The 26,742-nt window shown below is 34.9% G+C and overlaps 2 protein-coding genes across 8 annotated transcripts in view; one reads left to right on the top strand and one right to left on the bottom strand.

Moving 5' to 3' along the window:
- The window catches only part of LOC103317188 (protein spire), a 598,612-nt gene that overhangs the window by 195,908 nt on the left and 375,962 nt on the right, over positions 1-26,742 (bottom strand). The gene's annotated exons all lie outside the window — the stretch shown is intronic.
- Positions 24,939-26,742, top strand: part of LOC107981407 — a 33,032-nt gene continuing 31,228 nt past the window's right edge. Inside the window, exons 1-3 of the mRNA XM_031928204.2 lie at positions 24,939-25,195; positions 25,267-25,329; positions 25,796-25,990. Of these exons, the coding sequence (XP_031784064.1) occupies positions 24,986-25,195; positions 25,267-25,329; positions 25,796-25,990 (468 nt within the window). The 5' untranslated portion in view covers positions 24,939-24,985. The remainder of the gene's footprint in view (positions 25,196-25,266; positions 25,330-25,795; positions 25,991-26,742) is intronic.

Below are 26,742 nucleotides of genomic sequence, written 5' to 3'. Positions count from 1 at the left end.
AACTGCCTAGATAAAAGTAAACAAATAGCAGTTGTTTTCTTAGACTTAGCCAAAGAGTTCGTTACGCTCAATAGCAAAATATTACTGCAAAAATTAGAAAAGTATGAAACTCAAAGCAAGGCATCAGACTTAATGACTAGCTACTTAAATAATAGAGAACAACGAGTTAAAATACAAAATGTTGTTAGCGAAACTGAAACTGTAAGTACGGGAGTGCCACAGGGCACTATACTTGGACCATTACTATTTATACTTTATGTCTATGACATGCTTAAAGATAACATAATATCTTACGCTGATAATACAGTGATACAGGCCAACTTTTGGTCCGATGTTGAGGCAAAAACAAACGAAGTTTTTCTAGTGAAATCAGAGCTTTAAACACTTATCAAGGCTTTAAAGATGATTCATATGTTGATGATGGCATAAACGATGGTCATCAACAAAATAAAACTATATTATGCGACGTAATTTGGTGTAGTTGCAAACGTTGTTTTAAATCACATGCACTTAATTTGCTTTGCAGTCATGTTAAAACTAATTAAGTTATATGGATTGGTGTACTGCCTAATGTAAAGTTATTGGATCAACAGCGCAAAATAATTTCCAAAAATTGGTTAATTTAAGAAATGATATGCCTTCTGACTTTAGCCGAAAACCTAGGCAACTGAAGAATGTTCGACGGCTGTGGAAAGCCCACGAATTAAGACTATTTTTGTTATACTCGGGCCTGTAGTACTTCTTGTAGTATTGAGAGATCAGCTGTACAAAAACTGTTTGTATTTGCACATATCTATTAATATATATTCGTGAATCCACTGTTATGCAAGCATGCTAAATATTTAAACCTTTCTGGTGAAATATTGAAATATTTCGTCAACGATGTCAACAATTTTTAGATGTATGGATAATTACAGTGCTTTTAGATTTGAATAATATATTAGGAAAGTAAAGAGTTTTGTCAGAAAAGGTGATAAGCCGCTCCAACAAATTGCACGTCAATATTATCTGAAATTAATTTTTCGAAGGATTGCACAAAATATGCTCAAGAAAATGATTCGTAGTTGTTCGGGCCGTTTGAATTTGGCGCGTCGACTTACGCGTAGTACCGAGTTTGCGCAGGTTCTCCGCGTGACCGTCAGGACAGCGTGAGGACGTGCGCGAAACGTTTCGCGACGACTACCGACTACTCTCATGAGAGTAAGCTCGCCCGCGTGCACCATCTCGAGCCGCGAACCACGTTTTTCACACACTCAACACACTCCCGAACCATCGATCTACAACACTTCAGTTGTTTATTAAGATCCGCGTTTTTCTTTACACTCACACCTGTACTCACACTTTTGAGTAATAGAGGCTCCAATTCTGTTTAAATTTAAACGACAGTGTATGACATGTGCTTTGCCCATCTCTCCACGTTCCCGTCGGCTAACCGAACCTAAGTCGAGCAAAATTTCAACACGATCGCGAATATCCAATTATCTTTCAAGTGCAGGATTCGCGGGTCGAAACAGTAGTAGAAATAGTCATTGATGGCCCAATACTATTTTAAATCTTTCAGACATTAGTTAATTTAAAATATTACGTAAAATAAATCTTTATTTGAATTTACCAATCACAAAAATAACTGCATATAACTTAAGGGTGGCCATTACTTAAAATGCAGAAATTTTATTTTAAAAAGCGATAACACCATCTATGTAATAGAAAAACCATTCTACATTGCATAAAGTTGTTATTTGTTGCCGATAGATTCTCAGAAAGTAAGCATCCAAGTTCAAACAAGTTAATTCTTGCTTATGCAAAATTCTATTCAACGAATATCTTGTTCTTTTCCCTATGATGCATAGTTATTATGATGACATGACATTATATTTGTAATTCTTTGTATACTGCATTGCAGAATATTAAAATGTTAAGATTTCGATTTAATTTACGTTTTGTATTTGTCATGATGTATTTTATCTGATATTCCGTTTTGTATATCAACCAAATAATATCAGCTTATTCGTTATAACCCTATTTTGTATTTTATAATTAATAGTTAAGTATACAAATAAAAAAATTTTATAAAATTATTTTGAATTTATTTCACAGCTATCAATAAGATGCAAAATAACCATTCAACCTTAGAATAAAAAAAAATATATTTGAGACCTTTTTAAAACGTTTTATAAACGTTCTTGCTGCACGATAAAAGACGAATGGTGGATATTGATAAATTTTTTCAGATATATTAAAATTTTTTTTAAAACGTTTTACAAACATTCGTTAAATGTAATTATGCATTGCAGGGAAACGTAAATCAATAAATGCCGACACTATTTTAGAACGTTTTGAGAATGTTTTAAAAACGTTTTGCTTAAGTATCGATCAATCAAATACAAATAAATATAAAAATTTCAAAACATGATAGAAATCTTTAAAAAACCTAAATATTGCGTTTTTCAAACATTTTACAATTATTGTCACAGGCTCAAGAGGCAGACATTTCCAAAGTTTTAAAACGTTTATAAAACGTTTCTGGAACCAACAGTCAAAAACGTACCAACGTTTGCGAACCATACGTTATTAAAACGTTTTAAAAACGTTTTGTGCTATCAGGGCTAGATTTAAGTAAAGTCTCAATAAAAAGAAAACAAAAAAGTTTTATTAAAGAAAACATAGTTTAGGTCAGACATTTACATATGTGATCTATGTCTATAATTATTATTATTTACCCTGGTCGAAAATTGAGCAGTGAAACTGGCGAGCAGACCAGTGCTAACTGGCCAATTTAAAGCACCATGACTACTTAGGTACTGGCCAGGTACCGCTAAGATTCCGAAATATGCAAAATGTAAACAACAAGATGCTTCACGTCGAAAAATACGTACATACGTACATACAGTTTTGCGAATTATCTTTATATATGTTCACATTTGATTTAGACAAGAATGTATGAAGGTGAATTTTTAACAGTTCATCAACAAGAATTAGAAGTTAAAAAAACCGCTGCCAATTCATTGGAACGTAGCTTCCTCAAACTAAATTTATAGGTCCAATAAATAAAATATTGTTTAGTGGAAGCAAAAGTTTTGAGAAAAATCGGTTTTTACATTTTAGCTCTTTATTTGAGAACCGCTCGACGAAATCGTTAAAAATTATAGCAGCAGTTAGTTTTTTTATGGTAAATCACCAAATAAAATTTTGAAGCATTTGATTACATTGTTTTAGAGATATAAAAAATTAAAAAATTTTCAAAAATATTTGAAACCTTGATATCTTAAGAACCATAGGAGTTTGGAAGCTGCGAAATGAACTTAGCCAAAACACATATAATATCTACTTTTTTTCAAAATCTCAAGTGCAATAAGTCCTTTATACGTCCGTAATCAAAGCACAAAAAAAATAATTGAGAAAATAAAATATAACTGTTTTTCCCGATTTTAGAATCCAAAAATAGTTATGCATATCAAATTTTATTGATATTGACGAAGTAGTTCCAGAAATATTACGGTATATATATACACACACATACACCCACACAACACACATACACACACATCCATACGGACATTTTCTCAAAACACTTGATTTGAACTTCTAACACACCAAAAAGTATGTTCTAGAAGTTGCGACGGAACTCAAAATTTTACTATTAGAAAGCTTCTTCTAGGAGAAAGCAATACATTTCATGCATCGTACATTTCATGCAAAATATGTGTTAATGGAATACTTATTTTTGTGAGGGTTGAAATACAATATTCGGGTCAAAACATGTTATACATGATTATATAAGCGTTTTTTAGTAGTTTAATGAGTTTTTTTGAATAAAATTATGGGTCAATTTATAGTTATTTACTTGTCTTTAATTCACTCCGCAGTCATTGGCCAGTAGCATGGGTAAAATCTGAATCCGAATCCAAAAATGGCATGACGACTGGTGAGTCACTGCTGAACTCACTGGCCAGTTCACTTTGAACTGGGCACAGACTGGCCTGTCACTACTGAACGTTTTTACCAGGGTAAAGTTCTTAGTTTATTAAGTCTTCATTTGTTCCATTCCTATATACAGGCAACTTGTTTGCCTCTATAGGATATCTGTGATATGATAATAAAAATAGAATAAGAATAAAAAAACGTATAATATTTAATAGACTTATTCGAGAACTTATATCAGCTCCCCGACAACATGATGTCGGCCGAATGACGGCACTGAGACGGCACGGAATGGGCCACGCGTGACGTCCAGGTACCCCTGCTCCGGGACACGGAAATGACGGCATTGTGCTGAGCATAATGACGGCACGCGGTGCAAGCAGCGTGCCGGCACTTAAATTAACGAAAAAACAAAAAAATTAAAACCCTAACGGGGTTCGAACCCTGAACCTTTCAGTTAGCAGGCTGGCACTTTACCACTCGACCACGAACACTTGTTACAAGTCATAGCTAATTGTGCCCTTATATACTGCGAGCAGCTGTTGATGTTAATAAAGTTGCAAGTTATTGTAATAAACAATCACCAAAATTATTATTAACGCGTTTAACAACATTGATATTCGCCGCTTATTTCGTGTAAGGCGTGAAACTGTCAGGCTGCTATAAATTCGGTAGTCATGAAAGAGTAGTCATAATAATATAATTAATAAAAATTGGCAAGGAACAAAGTCCGGTGGATAAATAATAGCCCAAATTAACAAAATCAACTGCCTTAAAATATAATACATTGAAAAGCCTTATTTCGTGAATTGTGCGGCTGAAAATTTTCTAAGTTTCGCAGCTAACAAAGCCAGCATTCTGCGGGAATTTCGTTCCGACAGAATGCTGCCATGGCGAGCAGCACTCCCAGCAGGCATTCTGCTAGCACTCTGACAGCGCCAAATGTTAATAAATTTTGAACACGGGTCGAAAGCACAATGCCGTCAGGTAGCTCCTCAAAATGTCGTCATAATGCTGCCATGAGTGCCAACACGGCGTGACCGCAAAATGCCGACATTTTGCCTTCGATCGTGCCGGTGGCATACAGCCGGCACACATGGCCGTCATTCTGACAAAGTTTCGTGCCGTCGCAATATGAGCACGCGTGCTGGCACGCTGTGCCGCCAAAATGTCAACATTATCACTTCCCGAATGGCAGGAAAAAAAATTGTTGAAAATTCCAACGAAAGATGTCTTGAGGACGTCACAATGACGGCACGAGCGGCCAGCATGCGTGACCCCAAAATGCCCGGTACGCGATGTTATCGGGGCTACTTTTCATAAACATGAAACAGCCTTATTATGGAACACTGTGCTACACTATGCCAAACTGTGACACATTGTGCCGAACTATGCCAGAATGTGTCAAACTGTGCCACACTGTGCTATATTATGCTAAACTATTCATATTCATGCCAATCTGTACTAAAACTTTAACAGTAACAAAACGCGAAAACAATTTTTATTTTGAAAAATTAGAATTGTGCCAATCTATACCAGTCCGTGCCAAGCTATTACCAAATGTTCGAGTTGGTATATATGTAGAACAGTAGGGTACAGCTTAGCTCAGTCTGGCACAGTATGGCACAATTTCCATTTCCACTAAGTTGGTAACTTACTTCTAAATAAGTTAACAAACATATATACAAAAATTTAGATATCTAGCTGCAATATAACGCAGATGGCATAAAAAACAATAAACTATGACATTATTGCCTACTGAAACTGTGGCTCCCTAGTTACTTACTTAATTTGCCATCGCAACTTTCTTAAAAACAAAATATTGTTTGACATATTTTGTGCTGCATATACTGATAGTTCAAATCATTGTTAATAAGTCTAATATTATTATTCTAATTATACCTTCATGCTCATTATATTTTATTCGTACTCTTAGGTTAAAAAATTTTTAACTCCGTTATCTCATATCAAAGGTTTTTTTAACGAATAATGACTGGTTATTAGATTTTGATATTGGCATTTTGATAATTTATAAAATACAGTAGAATATTGTTTAATAAACATTATGATAATCCGATAAATATTTTTATTTTAAAAATACGCCAGTTTTGCTTAGTTTCAGTATGGTGATTTTTCGCCCAAAACTGGCCTGTAAATCGGGAACGTTTCTACCAAGGAAATATTAAATGTAAATAACAATCGAAATTTTACAAAATATTTTTATACGCAATATATAATGCATTATATATTAACATTTTTTAATCTATAGCAATAAAATATTTGATCGGATCTTTTATAGTTTTACTTTTTTGAGTATTATTGTTAGCACTGACCATTGTCATCTACGTATATACGCTTTGCACTTGACTTCAGAACGTGCTGGACCCTCTTGATAAGATTTAAGTAGTTTAATAAAAATTAATTTTTGAATTTTGTTGTTTTCACTTTAGTAGTAGGGGAGATGCGCCCAGCGCCAGACGGTGACTAGTATGATATGCCATCAGTTTCCAGCTTCTGACGCGAAAATTATGGTCTTTGCGTCAGGTAGGTTAGCAGCTTTTGACATCTTGGAAGTCATACTCCGAGGCCGTGTTGCTCAAGCGAGAGGGAAAAAAGTTGGAAAAGATTGGAAAGTATTATTTTTCACATTTTTCAAGCTGTCAAATAATAATTTCCGCTTCGTGGCAGATCGATATTAGGCAAGTTCAATGATTCTTACCTCCATAGAGGTTTAGTTTAAAGTTTGAATTTTCGAAAAAAATCTGTTTTAGCATAGGATTGACATAGTGATTTTTTGATTTTTGAATGTAAGACTTTTAAACGCTTATAATAGCTTAAAAAAAGGCTTTTTTAGCCTGAAAATGTCTTAAGGGAAGGTCGAAGAGGAACTACGATCGATTTCAATAAATTTTGGAAATACTGATAAAATTGACGGCAAACAAGTGTAAACCCGCTCAAACAAATTTCTTCGCATAAAGCAAACAGTTTTAAATATTTTTAAACGTTTACAATGTATATACGTACCGTAACTATTGTAAATGTGAATGGTTTTCCATACTGGGCGACACGTTTTCGATATCCAAAAAAATAGCTTTTACAATTTGACTTCCAATTTTGTTTTTTACAAAATTAATAGCCCTACCGCACAGGACATCAAAAGCCCCTACAACAGCAAGCAAATCTCCCAGGTTGAGCAATTTCGACTGTCTTAATCAAAAGTTATAGTCGAATTTGCTAAGTAGTTGCTTACTAGGTGAATCTCCCCTATACTTGCCGCTAGTGCCATTTTAGAATGTCCATTCGCATGTTATTTAAGAATTCGTTCTCCGTTACCAATATTCTTATTTAACAATGTTCGAACGTTCTATCTCCTTAATTACCTAATTGGTAAATACACGAACTATGCACTAAAAATGAACCGAATCACAAACTAACTAAAAATGAAGTTTTCAGTGTAAAAAAGTAGAAGTTGGCGAGCAAAGCAGGCAGGAAGGTGTACCCCCTGTATAAAATAAAAAAAATTATTGATAATGCATACGGTTTGTGCAAAATTTCGCAATCTTTTTTCTAATTGTAATGGAGTATACAATAAATACTAGATAAGTAATGCGAATTAGTATGCAAATATTATAATAATATCATCCTTTACGTAATTTTCAAAGTTATCATCATATTGAATGCTTAATTGTTCCATGAATTAAAATTCAAACTTTCTATTCGTTTTTTTTTTCTATTGTTCAGATTGATATTTTTTTGAAATATGTGATTTAAATAACCACCTTCAAAAAGGTTTTCATGAAGTATTGATTAGTATATTACGATAAAAAACGCTTGCTAAAATCTTATAATTTGAACTTTCTAAAAACTTTTAATACGTTTCTTTAATAGAAATCATTACTTTTAATGAAACAGTCTTTCTTTAATTTTTTCAATTGTAGACATTAATTCAACGATTTTAATTAAAAATAATCCAAAATATATTTTGTTTGATATTTGAATGTAATGAATATTTTTTATTTTTTGATAAAATCGAACATCAAATTTATGACGTGAAGGTTATAGATATGTAGCAAAATATCTCGTTTGATTCCAAGTTACTTGCATATATATGTTTTGTCGTAAATTTTTAATATATATCAGAAAACTAAAATGCAACAATATGACGATTGCCTGAGATCAATGCAAATGATTTGTCAGAATATAAATAATGGTAGATATTACTTCTCTAGGTTATGTAAACATCGATAACTTACCATTCTTACTACAAAATTTTGTTTTATAATGATCCACTTTAATTTCGTGTGGCTTCAAATTTCCAAATTTTTGTTCTTTCGATTTTGTCCATTTGCCTTTCGAATTGTCTTGCACACATTGCGCTACTACCTCTTGTGCAGACTCTTGTGCAGAATCTTGTTTTCCATTTAGAGTAACGGGAAGAACCTCTCCAAGAACTATTGCTCGAGATTCGCCACCAACCGCGAGTAACATTATAATTGTTTACGAAATTCTACTGGATTAGCTTATTTACGGTACAAACACATTAAAAAAATGCATTTTATCACACAAGTTAATATTTTACGTTATTAATTTTCAAAATAGTAAGAGTGCTTATACAGAGTTTACACATGTATTGATCAAGACATGACTCAAACAAGGTCTGTATAAGTTTTCCCTTTCTTCCACTGCTTCTGCGCATCTACATCATTGCACGAACCGACTAATTTCGAAAGTTCAGTTTAGTTAAATATTTCATATGTAATTAGTAATAAAACGCTTGTAAGCATACTTCAATATAGTTAAACAAATTACTTTTATGCAAATATTGCATAGTTCTGTTACATTTTTATTTAAAAATTATTAATTTATAAATCGCTACACAGAGATAAATTAGACAGTAAAAATTACAAAAAGAAATAGGAATTTCCATCTAAGATAGTAAAGTAAGTACAGACTTTGCAGATAGTAGAATTTACTATCTCAAGATAATGAAAATTGCGATCACAAAAATAATTTCTGAGGTTTCAAATTTTAATATCCGAGATAGCAAAATTTACTTTGAAAGGGTGTGAAGATTTTTTGGTTTATGGTTTTAGATTATTTGAATATTATTCAAATCATCTAAAACTAGCAAAGACTTAAACACATCGCCGATAGACTCATATAGTTGCACGCATTTTACAATGAATTTATTCGTAGCAACTTGAGCGGTCTTATATAGTTACCACTATTGAATCTTAGCGCTTGTGAGGGAGAAGAACCAGACGCTACCTAGTGGTGGGTTCGTAACAGCCTTGGTGGAAATAATCAGCTGTGCCAGATCATGCCAAACTATGTCAAACTATGTCAAATCGTGTCAAACTGTACCACACCATGCCAAACTGTGCTACATTATGCTATACTCATACTAATTCGGACATTTTGCACGATTTGGCACTGTTTGGCACAGTGTTGCATAATATGACACAGTATGGCACAATTAGGCACAATATTATATTTTTAGAAATTAAAAATATTTTTCTCGAGTTTTTTTCAAATTTTGAGCACGGTTTGGTATGGTATGGCATAGTATGGCTCAAGCTGGCATAATACGGCAGAACCTCCTTTATACAATTTAATAAAAAAATGTGACCCGAGGTGGAATCGAAGTTTGGACAAAAATCTTGATTCAATTGGCGTTACAGAGGAATGAGCTAAAACTTGGTGAAAATCTTCGTTTTTTAGTGTACTTTCCGAATTTGAATCCCTCAGAAATATTCATTTGAAGAGTTCAAAATGGTGGTCTGGTATAACTCTAACAGTCACAAATATCATTACGGAAAAGCAGTTATATGTCTTTAAGGTGGGTCCGGAGAGGTAAAAGTGGGGTGGGGGTCGCAGCAAAATATTCGGTTTTGACTATTGTGCGTGTGCTGTGGACGCAAATGGTCAATGTACTAACCTTGGCTAAAAACATTTATCCACGCGTGCGAGCGCACGGAAAAAAAATTACTTTGTGTTTGACTCGTCATTACTCGAGCTAGCCTTAACTAAATGACTTAAAAAAATTGTATAATAACCGTGAATATACGTAGTTTTATATTATGTTATCACAATTAGCTCAAGCCGTTGTTTGCATGAATGAAAAATACAAAATCAGAAGTGAACTTTTAATATGTTAGATTTTTCCGTTCAATCAACAAAAATCTGTTCAAAAAAGTTTCAAGCCTCTACACGCAATAGATCAGAAGTTATAAACATTTGAAGTTGAAAATCGAGTGCGCGCGAGCGCGAGGTTAGGTCACTTCACTCGCATGCAGTAGGCGCTTAGTATAGCCAGTGTGGCACTCTATTTTTTTCTGCTCCATTTATGTTTTAGTCTTTTTCTCATTGAAATAGCCGGTAAACTGAATTTTTAAGGGTACTAATCAATACAGTATGCTATTCTATTGCTAAAAGTATGTTTTTTTCACTGACCCATTATTTTAAGCATATAAAAAAACGATCTGAATCTAAAATTTGCTGTCATCCCATAAGAGGAGAGCGTTTCCAATGTTAATGTTTTTGTTAATATCTCGGTAACGGATCAATCAATCGATTTAAAATTTTCACAGGTTGTGTGTGATATATAAAGGAAAAGATATATACTTATTTGGAGTGATTCTCATGACTTTGCTATATCTCCGTACCTTCCTTAAAACTCGCTGGAAGAAAAAAATAATAAGCAAAAAAGCTTATTCTTATGTATTTTTTCTCGCTGAACACAAATCCACCTTTGTTTTTGGCCTATGTAGCCCCCGTTCTTCCATAACCTCAAAAATTACTCCAACAGTCCGTAATTCGCGGTCAAAACTTAGAAAAATGAGGAAAACATTAAGCAAAAAAAAAATAGAAAAAGACAACTGTAATTACAGCTGTAATTACAGGTCAAATTTACATCTGACGAAGATCAGGAGTTTTTCATATGCAAAATTGGTTTTAATCAATTAATCATGGTAGAAAATCGTATTGTAAAACTATGTAAACGTATAATCGGATAAAAGAAAGGTATTTTAATGAAGATTCTGAGTGGGTGGGTTGAAACTTGGTTCCCAAATTCTCGAGTCGAACAATTGCGAAATACCCTAGTGGAAATGGATTGTGTGCCAAAGTGTGTCAAAGTGTGCTATAGTGTGCCATAATGTTCCAAAGTGTTCAAATTCGGAAATTTATTACACTTTGGCATACCTTGGTATACTTTGGCACACTCTGGCACACTTTGGCACATTTTGACACACATGGGTTTTTCGGAAATTGAGGACTTAGAAAATTTTTGTACGAAATCTGGAAAACTTGTATTCCCGACGGATTCCCCTGTTGAGGCATGTTTTTCCAACATTTACGGCGGACACCAGCTTTAAGGCAATTACGGGCAATTGTTAATTAATATTGTAAAAGTACTAAGTATCTAAAGCTGCTTGAAGTACATGAGTTTAAATTTTTGTATTAACTGTAACAAGTACTTGTGGCTCAGTGGTAGACCTTCAGCTTACTAACCCAAAGAATCCGGGTTCAAGTTTTACAGACGCTAGTATTTTTTTTTTAATTTTTATTAAATTATTTATTGTTACGTTCTATAACTGGGACTTCAAGCTCTACGTGTGCCGTGGATATGACGGCATCGTGCAGTGGCAATGTTTTGACGCGTGGGCGGCGGGATATATCTCACTGTACCGAAGTGTGCCAAAGTGTGCCAAAGTGTGCCAAAGTGCAGCAAATTTCCGAATTTGAACACTTTGGCACAGTATGGCACATTTTGGCACACTTTGGCACATTTTGACACACTTTAGTATACTTTGCCACACTTTGGCACACCCAATTATTTCCACTAGGGTATGTCATGTTATTTATCATTTTTAGATGATTCTGAATCGATGTAGCTAATCGGGACGGGTACGAAAAATATTTTAAGTCCAAAACTGTATCCAAAAAAATTTTGGAAAATTTTATATTAGTTTTAGACGATTCGAATTAATCAGTTTAGCTATTAGAAGAAAAGCCATTAATCGATCATTTCTGTTAATTTATCATATACTACAGTCTGAACGTTAATTGCAGAGTATAAGTATAAGAAATTAATTGTATTACGGTGTAGTATAAGTTAGAACTATTAATACTGATTGTGAGTAGCACTATTGGATTAAACTTAATTGGGTCTCATTTTAATATGCGGCCGATCAATTAAGAATCAATTACAACAAATTTATATTTAAATATATAGGTTTCATTTATTAATCAATTGAAATATTATCACAAACATTACGTGAAAATACTCTTAACGAACTTATATCGATTTATTTATATATTAATTATATTTATTATAAACTCATTGTTATTAACAACATATATTATTCTGTAATCTTGGATTATCTCAATGATTATCGCCAAACTAGTTTTGAACTAGGGTTTAAGTACGCCTACTCTGAACCTCTATTTCAAAACTTCTTTCATATTTAACTTTTTGAGTCAAAGCCATCGTACATACATTCATCAAATACTGCCTTTTATCAATGGGATAATTTTTATACGATCTTGTATTATATATAATCTGCGCACAAACCTGTTAAATTGATTGATATATATATATATATATATATATATATATATATAATAAAGTAGTCGATATATACATGTATATTAACTACTTTGTACGTATATATCTTAATAAAAAATAATTCCAACTTATTTGGACAGAAAAGCTGAATCGACTTCTCTCCGGGAACAATTTTCTTCACTTTTTTGAGGTCCAAACAAAAATACGGCAACTCTTTTTTCCATATCAGCTGAGCTGCCCCCGCAGCAAAAGTGCTTAATGGTTTTGTAGTTGGCACCGTTCTCCAAGCATCTACTTGTGAAGTAATACCTTGTCCCAAATAAATGCGCTGCAAAAAAATTTTGTAATGTTTTATTTACTCTGACATATCACAAATTTTATGAACTAACAAACACGGGATCAATACCTTTCCTTCATCAAATATTTTATAACGCCGATGTGCTTCTGCTTCTTCTAAAATTAATATCAAACATATCAATTTTTTGTCAAAAACTATTTCCACAAGACTATTTCATACAAGCATCTAAAACATTCATTTGCATACCTGGAGCATTCAAAAGGTTTCGCTTTGCGTACATCTTATACAATCGCGGTTTCCAAAATTTGAGAATAATCCAGTAGGTCGCTGTCTCTGTGACAATATTTCATGTTACTTATGTGCCATACAAAAATTATATTCTTTTGAACAATAAGGAGTAATGAATCGTTAGAAAATAAAAATTTTCTGAGAAATTATTCCCAATCATGTTTGACGATTTTTATGGGACGAGAAATATCCTCGGATTTTTTCAAAAATGTCATAACTTTTTAATCTGCAGTCTTGCATATACTTATATTAAATGTTTAAATATGTACCTTCATTTTCTCTATCCGACGAGCTCAAAACTTTTCTTCTGAAGTCGAATCTCTTCCACGGTGGAGTTAACGATCTGTATCTACGCTGAGAGCGCAAACGTGACCGCAAACGCCGAGAGCGTGCGCATGACCGTAAACGTGACCGCGAACGCCTAAAACGCGAACGTGACCGCGAACGCCTAAAACGCGAACGTGACCGCGAACGCCTAAAACGCGAACGTGACCGCGAACGCCTAGAGCGCGAACCTGACCGTGACCGCGAACGCCTAGAACTCGAACGTGACCACGAACGCCTAGAGCGCGAACGTGATCGTGAACGCTGAGAGCGCGAACGCGACGGTGCATGTTGAGAGCGCGTAGGAGACGGTACATGTTGAGGGCGCGTAGGAGACGGTGCATGTTGAGAGCACGGAGGAGTCGGATCATGTTGAGAGCGCGAACGTGACGGTGAACGCTGTGAGCGCGATGGAGACAGTGCATGTTACGAGCGCGTAGGTGACGGTGCGCGAACTGTTAAAACGTGACCGCGACCGCGAACTCCTAGAATAGATAGAGAACCAATAGAGAGAGACTTTGTTTGGGCTCAGACGAGGCGTTGATGGCAAATGGCTCCATTGAGGTACCGATGGGGAATGCGATTTCGATCGGCAGTGAAGCACCAATGGCGGGAATGATTTCGATGGACTTCGACGAGGCGACCACTGCAAGCTTAATTGCGATCCCACATTACCTTCGCCATCGAAATCGCATGTTGCGGCTCGACCTTTGGGACCGACCCGCATGCTTGTGCGAAGTGGCGATGAGGACGGTGTTAGTGGTCGCAAAGATTCTAACGACGGATACATGGGTGTTATCAGAGAAGATTTGGTTAGCGATTTAGCTTTTGGTTGATTGCTTATGTCTGCCAAAGGTTGTCTTTCCTGTAAATACATGAATGATACCAATGAGCTCTAAGTGATCTAAAGTAGTGTCAGAATTAAACAGAGAGTCGTAAGAGACAGCTCACGGACAAGAAGAAACGAGATGGGGCAACCCTGATTACATGAAATGCCGTTAGAGTTAGTTTGGCTTTAGATATCATTACGCCAATGCTTGATTTAACGCAAAATACGTTCAAAGGAAATCCGGATAGAGATTGCAAAGAGTTAGGAATACATAGATCCAGATAAAATTTGACAGAATCGGATTAAAAAACTGGACAAGTCCTATTTTATTTAAATTAATCACATAGAAGTTTATTTTGTATCCAATAATTTGGAAATAAGGGAGCTCACACTTTTAGAACTTAATTGTCAGGAGAGAGTGTATGCACCTCTTTCAAATAAAAAATATTTTTGTTTGTAAACACCGATAGCTGCATCAAAATATATTAATAAAGCCATTGAACGATAGGTTCTGATTTCATTTGATTTTAATTGATGTCTTGAAAAAAACTAAACAATATTTACACTTAATATTTTATATCAACTCCCGAGCGCAATACCATTCACTAACCCGGTCTTAGATTGTTTTTGAGCCCCATTCTGTTAGATTTTATCTGCATTAGCTTCTTTTTTTAGCCTGACTATAGCGCCATGCTCTAAGTAACTTACTATTTGAATACATAAACTAACTTTTTTCGGCATCGACGTTTTCGCATCCCTTTTTTTTATTTTCTTCTCCGAATTTTTATTATTGTTGTCGAGTGCGGTAAAAGCCAGCTCTTCTCTCGTTTGCAACAACTTATTAGAATTCATCTTATGAATGGTTATTTTTGCATTCTTTCTTTTTGCTTCCTTCAAAATAGTGCTTTCATTTTTCTGGAAATTACAAGTTCAATAAGTAACATAAGAGGTATTCCCGAATGGAAAACATATGTTGGGAAGACCAGGCCAATTTGAACACGGGGTTGCTATAGAAATTGTAAATGAATCGACTTCAAATTTAGTAGGACAGTATATTGTTACATTTGGTCATTTGTTCCCGGAATTTCGAAAATCATTATCAAACAATAAATGATACCGATATCGGTAAGGTAACTCCCTGTCGGTATACGGTCGCACAGTGTGGCTGATGGGTCCAAAAAGTAAGACTAGTAAGTACCCTATTAACTTCAACCAATTTTTGCGACAATTGCTGATTTTCGTATATAATTATTTAAAAAATAACATTGGTCTGGCATAAAATAAGATAAAATCGAACTATATTCTTTAAAAAATGTTCTAATAAAAAGTAACGAGTAACGGAAATATACTAAAATCAGCGAATTTCGCAAACATTGGTTTAAGTGTATGGGGTACTTACTAGCTTTGAGGTACATTTTGAGGGACTCGCAATCCTCAAAATACATTACTTAACGAACATTTCCCCGCGTGGAGGGCCTTATTGAATGATTTTTTCTCGTGAAGCTTAAATTTTTCCCTTTTTCCACCCGTCGGCCACACTGAGGGTCGCCCGTTTACCGCGCGAAGTAATCAAAAAGTTTTTAAAAATTATTGCTGAATTATTAGAATTATGAATGCAGTACATCCTTTCGCGATCCGACCCCTCAATTGAAAACTATCCTTTCTGACCTATAAAAACGATAGTATCATCCGAATAAAACCTCCAATTTGAAAATTTTTGTCGTGAAAAATTTAGAAGATTATATACATCAATTCTGCATAGAACTGTACCATATATGATTTGCACAAGATTCACACGATTACAACAGCTTCAACCTACATGCAGATTTGTAACAAAAATACGTATCATTTTACTATTTTGTTATGCTCCATCACTAAAAACAAAGTTTTCTGTCAATTTTCAGGCCTTTTAAACCAGTGGGTACGGATTTACAACAGAAAGTTTGTAATTTTCTAAGGGAAATGGCATAGCAAATGTGCGCATAGCAAAATTCGACTGACAAAAAATACTGATAAAACTTCATTAACTTTTTGTAGACATCATTACAAAGAAACGTTATTTTAATTTATTAAAAAAACATTGTATGTCATTTTACAGCCTTTTTTGTAAATAATTATTTTTTATAATATCTAGTTTTTTTATATTATGCTGGCGATGCATGAGTTTCATTATTCTGCTGGAAAGAATATGTCCTCTTATTTCGAAAGCTTTTGACAAAAATGCGCTAGAAATGTCTATTTGTCCTATTGCTATATCTCACGTGAGATCTCGTGCCAAAATCTCATCTGACCATACATTATCATAATTCATTGAAATATGCATACCCGGGAGAGAGAAATCGCGCGATTTGTCACGTGACGATTTGGCATTATTTTTCCAGTAAGAAATCAGGCGAATCTTGGGATGAATCATGTGAAAAATCAAGTGATTTTTCTGGCCATGCTGCGGTCTTCCGTTATTCTTAGGGGAGATGCGAATATAATAATTCCAGATAATTATAGCTCCACATGTAGATGTTATGGTTTTTATAATAACCATGTTGATGATTATACTCTTATATAATGAGGTGGGGGTAAGGGCGTGGAGCTCATTCCCACTCAAAACCAAAACGAGCATATTGTACAGATATATATATATATAGACATACACACACAAACGTGTGTGTGTGTGTGTGCATGTATATTTTTTTATATTTATTTATTATGGACTATTGCATTATTTCACACCAACCTGTGGAAAAATTGTTCAAAAATCGACTAATGAACTTTTTCCAACAGGGAACATTTTTGTATGAGTTTGTCATACCCCTAACAGAACCCAAAAAAATTTGGAGATCATAAGGTGCCATCAATGCAAAGTTAAGCCATATATTAAAATTGCAGAATTCAGACATTTTTGTAAAAGTTGCCAAATCAAATGATTTTTAAAGTAGGTCCTTCCAATAACAGATTGTCAGTTCAGAAAATGATAAAATTCGGCATATAAGTAGATTTTACTATAACAAATACTGAGTTTAGGTATAGTGAAACTTTGGAGCCTGAGAAAGAACATTAGTTGAATAACTAACGAATAACTTGAGTGTTTGTAAAAAATGGTTTGGAACCTGTGAGCGTAGCAATAAACAAATAAAAGTTGAGAAATGTACACTTAACCTCAAAAAAAAAAATAGTGAAATCAGTTACTGTGAAACTTTTTATTCATAATTCTGAGAAATAAAATCGTTTAATGTGAATTTCAAATCATTATTTGTCGTACCCTGACTTATGCAACCTTTATTATTATGGGGGACACCACCTTTGAAATTAAAATCAAAATTTTTCATTAAATATTTATAAATACTTATATAAATGAACCAAATTTTTTTTACTATTCTTAGACATAATTACCTTTATTTTGATGGTTTTAGGGAATTTGGTTTGTATTTCATAGAAAAAGTTTTATAAGCATATTACTGATTTTTTTATCAATTTTTGATTAATTTTGACATAACTATCATGTAACTTTTTTTCTATGAAATTTAAACCAAATCCCCTCATTCATACCATTATTAATGTACTTTTAAACAATATCCTGGAGTTAGAGCTCATTTGGGCCATTTGTTCCTTTGGAATCTTACGGTCAGTGAATTATGGACTCCCTACTATACGTAGGTATTATAGATGTATATAGAAGGTCTAAAACCATCAAAATAAAGGTAATTATGTCTAAAAATAGTAAAAAAATTTGGTTTATTTATATAAGCATTTATACATTTTTAATAAAAAATTTTGATTTTAATTTCAGAGGTGGTGTGCCCCCTTAAGTATATCCCACATATATTTGAGAAAATAAAAGTGGACTTTGTTTTGAATAGCTACCTATACCGGTAATACCTCCTTAAGGCATGATGGTTGCATTTTTTGTATATAAATGTTAAAACAACTTCAACGCTAATTATTCATAGAATTATAAAAACAAATTTTTGTAACATATACTGCTTATTTTTATTTAGAAAATGCAATATATAACACTAAAAATCTCATTGTAACTGCGCCACGCTTAAAATATTTACATTTGTATCTACATTTGTCTTATAAGAATTTATCGTACAATAAAACAATTTTTTTATGAATTATCCAAATTACATGAAACTCTAACCTGTTGCAATTATTCGTTTCATTTCTTGTTGCATAATGTATTATTATTATTTTTGATAATTGTTTCAATTTTTATCATGCAAATCATATACGGTATGTTTAAGTAAGGTTATAATGTAAGTAAGGTTACATGTAAAATTTCACGTACAATTTTACATACTCATCTTGACGCACACTTTTATGTAGAATTTAGCGTCAAGTTTTACAATTTTTTTTGATTCCTGTAAAAATTTACATGTATCAGTTCCAATTTTTACATGAAATCGGATTTAAAAGTTTATGTCAATAGTTTCAACAGAGAAGAATTGACGGATTATAGTAATTCAAGCAGCTTAATCACATAGCAAACTCTTGTACAAATATTTGCTATGCCAAAGAGAAAAATATATGTAGGGAAGAGTGAGGCGTAAACATTTTATTGGAAAAGGTAAAGCTACCAAAAACCAATATAGCAGGAAGCTACCATGTTGGCCACTAAATGAGAGATTATTGGTATGGCTAAGATTGACCCGTGTCCAAGACTGCCCTAATCTGCCCTACTGATCTATGAATGACTTAAACATTGAAAGCAAACCAAGAACATATTATCGAAAACATAGAAAAATTAGGGATCTGACCTTTGGTGCTGCGCGGACAATTGTCTCTTCATCGTCCGTAGAAGTATTAAAGGATGAACTATCAAAATCTGCCATTTGAGTAAGCGGGGCAAATCGACTACGTGACTTTATAATTTTTTCCATCTCTTCTTGGCCACCAGCTGCAAATCAGAAACGTCAACAATCAAATTTTTTCTCATAAGCCTAGCTAAAATAATAAAAATAATACTAATACTTACATATTAGAGATGAAATTTGTGCTCTGACGATAACACGCTTGCAAACTCTAGCATCGTACCACTTAACATGATACCACTTATCTTGTAAAAAGTCATTGACGTGTTTGGGACGATCTTTTTCAAACTCTTTTATCATGTCAAGATGCACAAACCATGCTCTGTCTGGTTCATTTATAAATTTCACGTGAGTGTGAGTAAATGTTATTTTTTGAGACACTTCCATGATTAGCTAAACACATTTAAAAAAGCCAAGACAAAATAGAACCTTAAAGGTTAAAATAACAAAGAATCAGCAGTTTATTTTTGTTTTCTTAATGCGGCACGAATTATAGAGAATCACTCCCAAAGCCGTAAGTATTTTCTGAATTTATTACTCTCAAAGATGGATTTCAACTATTTATTTATTTATAAAAAAAAATGTTAAAGACTTCCCTTGACCTGCTCTATGCTATGCTTTAACAGATGACGTATGTGTGTGTATATGAATATAGTTATATATATGGGACGTTTCACGTCAACCGGACCATCAGTGCACCCAAAATTTGGGTTAACCTAACAAGACGTTTGAGGTCTCAAAATGATCGTCTGGTCAAGGGCTTTTAAAAAAGTTCTGGCCTTTTCAAAAATCCAATGTGGCGCATAAAATATGGAGCCTGAAACCCAAGTTTTCATAGCACATTCAACAAAAACAATAGTAAAAATGTTCTAATTTGTGAAATATCCCACCAAAAAGCATGTACAACTCATGATAGGACATATTATTGACAATGCTGACGGAATTCCAAAATCAAAAATGGCGGAATCAAAATCGTGGACATTATACCTCCACCAAACCCATTTTACCGCAATAAATGATGTTTGATAAGTTTAAAGTATCGATATGGGGGTTTTCAGGGTCACTGAATCTTATTTTAACCTCGACATTTCAAAATTCGGAATGGTGGATCCAAAATGGCGGACATTATACCACCACCAAACCAATTTTACCGCAACAAATGATTTTAGATCACTTTAAAGTATCGATATGAGGGTTTTTGGGGCCACTGCACCTTATTTTAACCTCGAAATTTTTAAATCCAAAATGGCCGATCCAAAATGGCGGAAATTATACAACCACCAAAACTATTTTACCGCAATGAACGATTTTAAATCAGTTTAAAGTATCGGTATGGGAGTTTAAGGAGCCGCTCAATCTTATTTTAACCTCGAAATTTCAAAATTCAATATGGCCAATATAAACTGGCGGATATTTGTCATAACCCACCCGCAGGCTCTCTCGCGAAAAGCCCCTGCTAACGCGCAACCCGCCGAACACGCCACGCACGCTGCAGCGCTTATCACCGCGGCGCTAGTACCGCGGCGCGCCGCTAGGCGGCTGCGCATTACCCACAAGTGAAGTAGCGTCGCGGAGGGCACATAAGGAGGCCGGGTCCAGCGCTGTACCTCGCCCCTCTTCCAACAGCCTAATGCTGCAAGTACACGGCTCGTGTCCAATGACAACTTGTGCAAAGATTTCAGCAAATAAAACTGTTTTGTGGCAAAGGAATTTATTGCTTTCAAGTGATTTATTTCATCCCTCTTTTTTACCTACACCCCCAACCCCTTCCCACGTTTAGCAACCCATAGAAAGGAATATTTTCTTCAAGAAATGCTTTCTTCATCGGCGACTTTTTCTCCAACAGTCCTTTTTAGGATAGTTAATAGGTACATTAATAGATACATTGGCGACTTCTTCTTCAACGTCCTTTTTAAGGCAGTTGTTGAGTAAGTCTTGCTTTATCGGCAACTCCTTGTTCAACTGTACTTTTTTTGTTTTGGTTGTGCTTTCTCATATCCTACAACAATGTCTTCTCCTGCGAAAAAATATCGTATCGATAGATGCGTTAATCCATTTGATATTAATACAGGACACAGCAAATCTCTTAGGAAGATCTCCAAAGAATTTCAAGATGTCTATCCTGATTATCACATGCAGCCGGAAAATGCCGAGCAAAATTTTGACAGCCGATTTTCCGGGAAAACATGAAAGGGTAACATTTTTCACATTAAAAAATTGATCGTATTCTTCATGCAATTTGAAGACAAAAGTAATCTATTAAATTTTTTTATGATGCATTCTTTTCACGTAAAAAATCATCAAAGTTGGCAAAAAAAACGTAAATTTTCCGATTTTTGTAAACTTTGATGATTTTTCAGGGGAAAATAATGCATTTTATGAAAAAATTTAATAGAATACTTTTGTCTTCAAATAGCATGAAGAATATGAAGTAATTATTTTGCCATTTTTTTAATTTTAAATGAATAAAATTACTTGACTTTTATATTTTGGAATTGCACTACTTTTTTAAAGAAAGTTTTACTCGCCAATGTTTTACCTTTTGAAAAGTTTTTTTTTTCTAAAAGATATGATATATTTTAACTCGTAAACATACATTTCTTCCTATAATTAATTATTTAATCAATATAGGATTACAAAAATGTTGATGATCGTAGAAAGCCATACAAGGAAAATATTTTGTTTTTGGATTTTCATTTTGTCTTATTTTATCAAAACTTACAGGCAGAATGGTTATCTAATTCAAATATCATGCTACATTAATGTTTCTTTCAAATTTTCATCCCTGGTAGAAATGTTCACCATTTATTCTCCAATTTATTCGCACGTCAACAAAAATATTCCTCGATTTGCACAACGGTATGGTTTAAAAATACAGGCATCAATTTCTTTATAACACGTTCCACTAAAATTTTAATTTGGTTATGTACAGCATTTATTAAAACTCGCGACGAAATTAATTCGATTCCACAAAAATACGAACAACGAATTCGAAAAAGTTCCGGTGGAAACAAAGAAAATTTGAAATCACGTGCGAGAATTTAATTTTACTTCTACACCGCAAATTCACCTTACTAGGCTCTCAAGCTCGCCGTCGCCACGTGGCGATTTTTATTTCGCACGGCGGCCGCACTCAGGCGACGTAGGTGTAAGAGAGAAAAAAAAAAATTTTGCACTTTTTCTGTCACCGAATTTTTCACTTTTCGTCGCACTGTTTATTTATCGCTGTCCAACAACACCGTTTATTTTCTTCGTACCCCAACGAACGATCGGCCTCGACTTCCACACTCACGACGCGTATTTTCCGCGAGCACAAAATGTCGTCCTATTTTCACACACACTTTTCGCACACCGACAATCTGGCCCCACGTTGGGCGCCAATGAAACGTGGCGGATGCTCACTGGGATGGAGGGCCCAGCGAACAACTCCCGAACACCAACGTTGACAATAAAAGAATAATCCGGCCGAATTTATTAATAACAGGGCGCCAGGCCGAACTACACTTTGCCCGCGACACAATACCCTCGTCTTCTACCGCGGCTGTGAAACTCTTTCCCTCGCGAGGAGGTTCCGATGACGAACACAAAGTATTTCGGGTGATACTCTCGGTCTTACGACTATGCGAAATAGCGGGTGATTAGGGACTAAACAACACTTTGCTCGATATTTAAGTACTAAAGTAAGAAAGAATTTTTATTTACTCTTTTTCTGACCACAAATTATACAACTCAACTTCTAATAGGATGCGTTAATTCCGACTTTCAAACTCACTCTCACTCACACAATTCTCGTCGCGCCGCGTACTTCGAAATTCTCTCGCGCCACGTGGCATCAAAGAATGCTCGTTCCCGGCGGCCACTAGCTTCACTACGAGTCCTCGACACCATGAGTCTTACTAACCTGGCTACCAATTTCCGCACCACAACTGTTACTTCCTCTCCTCCTGATGATGTCTCGTACTCTAAGAAAAGCGAACTCGCGAAGAACTCTCTCGTGCAGTTAATCAAAGCCGGGGGGATCCACTCCAGGTTTCGTGCTCGTTGCCGTCCGGAACTACAAAGCCGCGTCGCGGGTCTCTGCGCCACAAGGACCTCATCGAGCCTGTCGATAATCGATATTTCTCGCACGCAGGCGACTAAACAGGCGTCGATACAGAAGTCAATACGCGCGCGATTCGAACCGCGACTCATTCTCTCACTCTCTCACGCCCTTGTTTTCACCATATTTCTGGCTCTGAGCCGCGTACAACGGCGCCAGTATGAACTGGGCTTATGCCCTCTACACATTTATCTCAGATGTTAGCAGGCGCGCCTCCACCGGTTGCCAATCGGGTCTTCTCGCTCCACTCCAAAGCAGTCGGGCCTCGGCATACGTATAGCTATACACTCGGCGCGCGCGCGCAGCTACTGACTCGTCGTGCTGCTGGCCGTGCGGTTTCCCCCTCTCCGCACTGCCGACTCTCCAGCGCTGCTGCCTCGGAGTCTCGGCGCGCTTGCTTCCGTTGGCGGGAGTCAAAGCAACGCTGCTCGGATCCGGGAGTTGCCGCACTGGTCAGCCGAGTGTGCGATTGCGTCGTCTGCTCCGGTGACTGACGTGCGATGAAGCTGCTGGCCACGACTCCTCTCTCCTCTCGTTACTACTACAATCACCCAAAATATTAGCAATTACTGCCATTGGGGCGACTCCAGTAACGATAGCGAGGCGAGGATTCTGTGCACAGTGAAGACGAGCTAATCTCGTCACAAATCATCAAAGTTTACAAAAATCGGAAAATTTACGTTTTTTTTTGCCAACTTTGATGATTTTTTACGTGAAAAGAATGCATCATAAAAAAATTTAATAGATTACTTTTGTCTTCAAATTGCATGAAGAATACGATCAATTTTTTTAATGTGAAAAATGTTACCCTTTCATGTTTTCCCGGAAAATCGGCTGTCAAAATTTTGCTCGGCATTTTCCGGCTGCACGTGATAATCAGGATAGACATCTTGAAATTCTTTGGAGATCTTCCTAAGAGATTTGCTGTGTCCTGTATTAATATCAAATGGATTAACGCATCTATCGATACGATATTTTTTCGCAGGAGAAGACATTGTTGTAGGATATGAGAAAGCACAACCAAAACAAAAAAAATGTTAGAAATAACAAAATTACGGCTAGTACAGTTGAACAAGGAGTTGCCGATAAAGTAAGACTTACTCAACAACTGTCTTAAAAAGGATGTTGGAGAAGAAGTCGCCAATGTATCTATTAATGTACCTATTAACTATCCTAAAAAGGACTGTTGGAGAAAAAGTCGCCTATGAATAAAGCATTCCAAAAGTCACTAGGATTATTGCAAATAACATAATTATTCGTTATCAACATTATTATCAAGAAAATCATATAAACCATGCTATATATGGATCGGGAAAATTGCGGAAAAAATTGCTAGCCCTATACAATTTAGAAATGCAATGTCAAAGCTGTGATAATCTCGGAAAATCAAAATGCATATTTAATTTAACACTTCTACTTGCAAAATATCGCTATTAAAGTAATCTTTTAGGATCAATCTTTTTCCTCAAGAAAGATTAGATCAATAGCTTTCAATTAGGTAGCGATATTACCGACATAGGGGCAATCATAATGATATGAATGCATTTGGAAATTTTTGTTGAGGTTATAGAACCCAATTTGATGTATATAAGAGCCGCGATCCGCGCCGTTGTCGTATCGTACATACTTCGTATACTTTTACTCGCCAGCGCGGCACTGTCGCACCCCTTGATTAGACATTTTATGTTTACTAGAGCATTTTATTGTTTATTGCCTTCGATTTTATTTATCGCTGTTTATTATTTTTTACTTTTCTCCATGTAATAATTTGTGATAATAACTATTGTTTAATGAACTTAGATATGCCCCGATACGTGTCGAAGTGAAGTATTCGACTTACCAATCCAGCATGCGGACCGAACGATTAAATAACGTACCACCCGTTCCTCGAACTTTGGCAGGATTAGCTAATGGTTTGGCAGATTATCCACCCGTGAGAAACTATTATAGAGGATGTGCACGGGGAACAGATGGTTCGATTGGTCTCGTTTTTATTCACGATAGTATGCTTGAGCCCCTATCAAGGTGCAGACAATTATACGCTGATGGGACCTTTAAAGTAAAAGTTTATACTAATGTTTATTACACTAATATGTATGTATGCAATTTATAACAATTTATAAATTATAGATAAGGCCAAGGAAACCCCACTGTGCGCAGGTGTTTATCGTTCACTTTCGAAAGATGAATACAGTAAGTTAATAAATAATTGTTTAAAAACGACTGGTATATATACTCGGTGACAGTTGATTCTCGTGGAACGTTTTTGAAATCGTACTTTTTGATGTTAGGGTTTGTAAATCCACCAATCTGATTGGAGCATTTCGAAAATATTTCACGAGAATTAACTACCGCCGACTGTACGTGATACATGGAGAAAAATATTTCCATAAATTTTAATATCCTATTCTAAGAAACGGAAGAGCATTGTACATGTGTGTATAAATGTGTGTAGTGTAAGGGGCCCATTCGGCATTTAATTGCGAATAACTTTAAGTATCTTTATTGTCTAAGCAAATTACTCATTCAAAATAGCAATCGCTACCTCTTTTGCTACTTATTTCTCGACACAATAGAAAAGCATGATATATATTACACTAATTTTGCTTATTATGATTCAAGTGCATCTTGTATTTATGTTAAAAAATGTTATTCGTAGGGATTTCCTGCCATTTATGTTCTTGCGAGTTCAAGAACCACTGCCATGTACAATGCTATATGGGATAAAGTTTTTGAAATCGTTCCCAAGAAGAAATGTCCTGTAATGGGTGATTTTGAAAGATCTCACATAAACAGTGGTCGTGAGAAATGTCCAACTGCAACTATTTCCGGTTGTGAATTTCACTATAAGCAGGTGATTATTTATTTATTTCCAGTAGGACAAATTTTTAAAATGATTTCTCTGGTAAAAATATCGAGATTTTTGCTATTAACTTCAAAATTTCATTAAGGAATCGTGCGATCTACTTTGCTAAAAAGCTGCACATATTAACTATCATAAAATAATGATTATACATTCCATTTATACAATTCTATGCATCCTAATTATTTATGAAAAATTTCCTACCGGCGTTGATTTGACTCATTTTTTTTTTTAGGTTAAATGTACGTTTTTTGTATTCAATACATTTTAACTATAACTTTGTCACTTAGAGCCCATGAACGATACTTTGTAGGAGTAAATAATAACTTTAGAAAAATAAAAACTTTAATAACTTCTATTATATGCCATGTGCCTTCTGAAATTTATATGGATGTTTTTGAGATATATACCAACTTGTAAACGAAATTCTAAATATATCGTTATGTTAATTCCATTACCGATAGAACCTCCTTAAATACACTTTATGACAGACTTATACGTCATAGACTTTGTCACACAAAAATTCACAAGTTGCAAGAATAGGAAAAAAATTCTAAATTATATGGTTCTACTTAGCATTTTTATGTTACCTTGAAATTAATAGCGAATATAATTTGGCTTTAGCGGTACTGATGTGCTACTGAGAGGAGGGCAGGTCACGTCGAGATCCGTATGATTCATCTGCATTTAATTCGTTCTTATTTTCAAAAAAAAAAGGATTTTGTACCAAAAACATTTTTTTA

Source organism: Nasonia vitripennis (assembly GCF_009193385.2).
Source record: "Nasonia vitripennis strain AsymCx chromosome 4 unlocalized genomic scaffold, Nvit_psr_1.1 chr4_random0004, whole genome shotgun sequence".
NCBI classification, from domain to species: Eukaryota; Metazoa; Arthropoda; class Insecta; order Hymenoptera; family Pteromalidae; genus Nasonia; species Nasonia vitripennis.
Note: the sequence above shows the minus strand (reverse complement) of the source record. Positions and strands in the feature narration are given on the sequence as shown.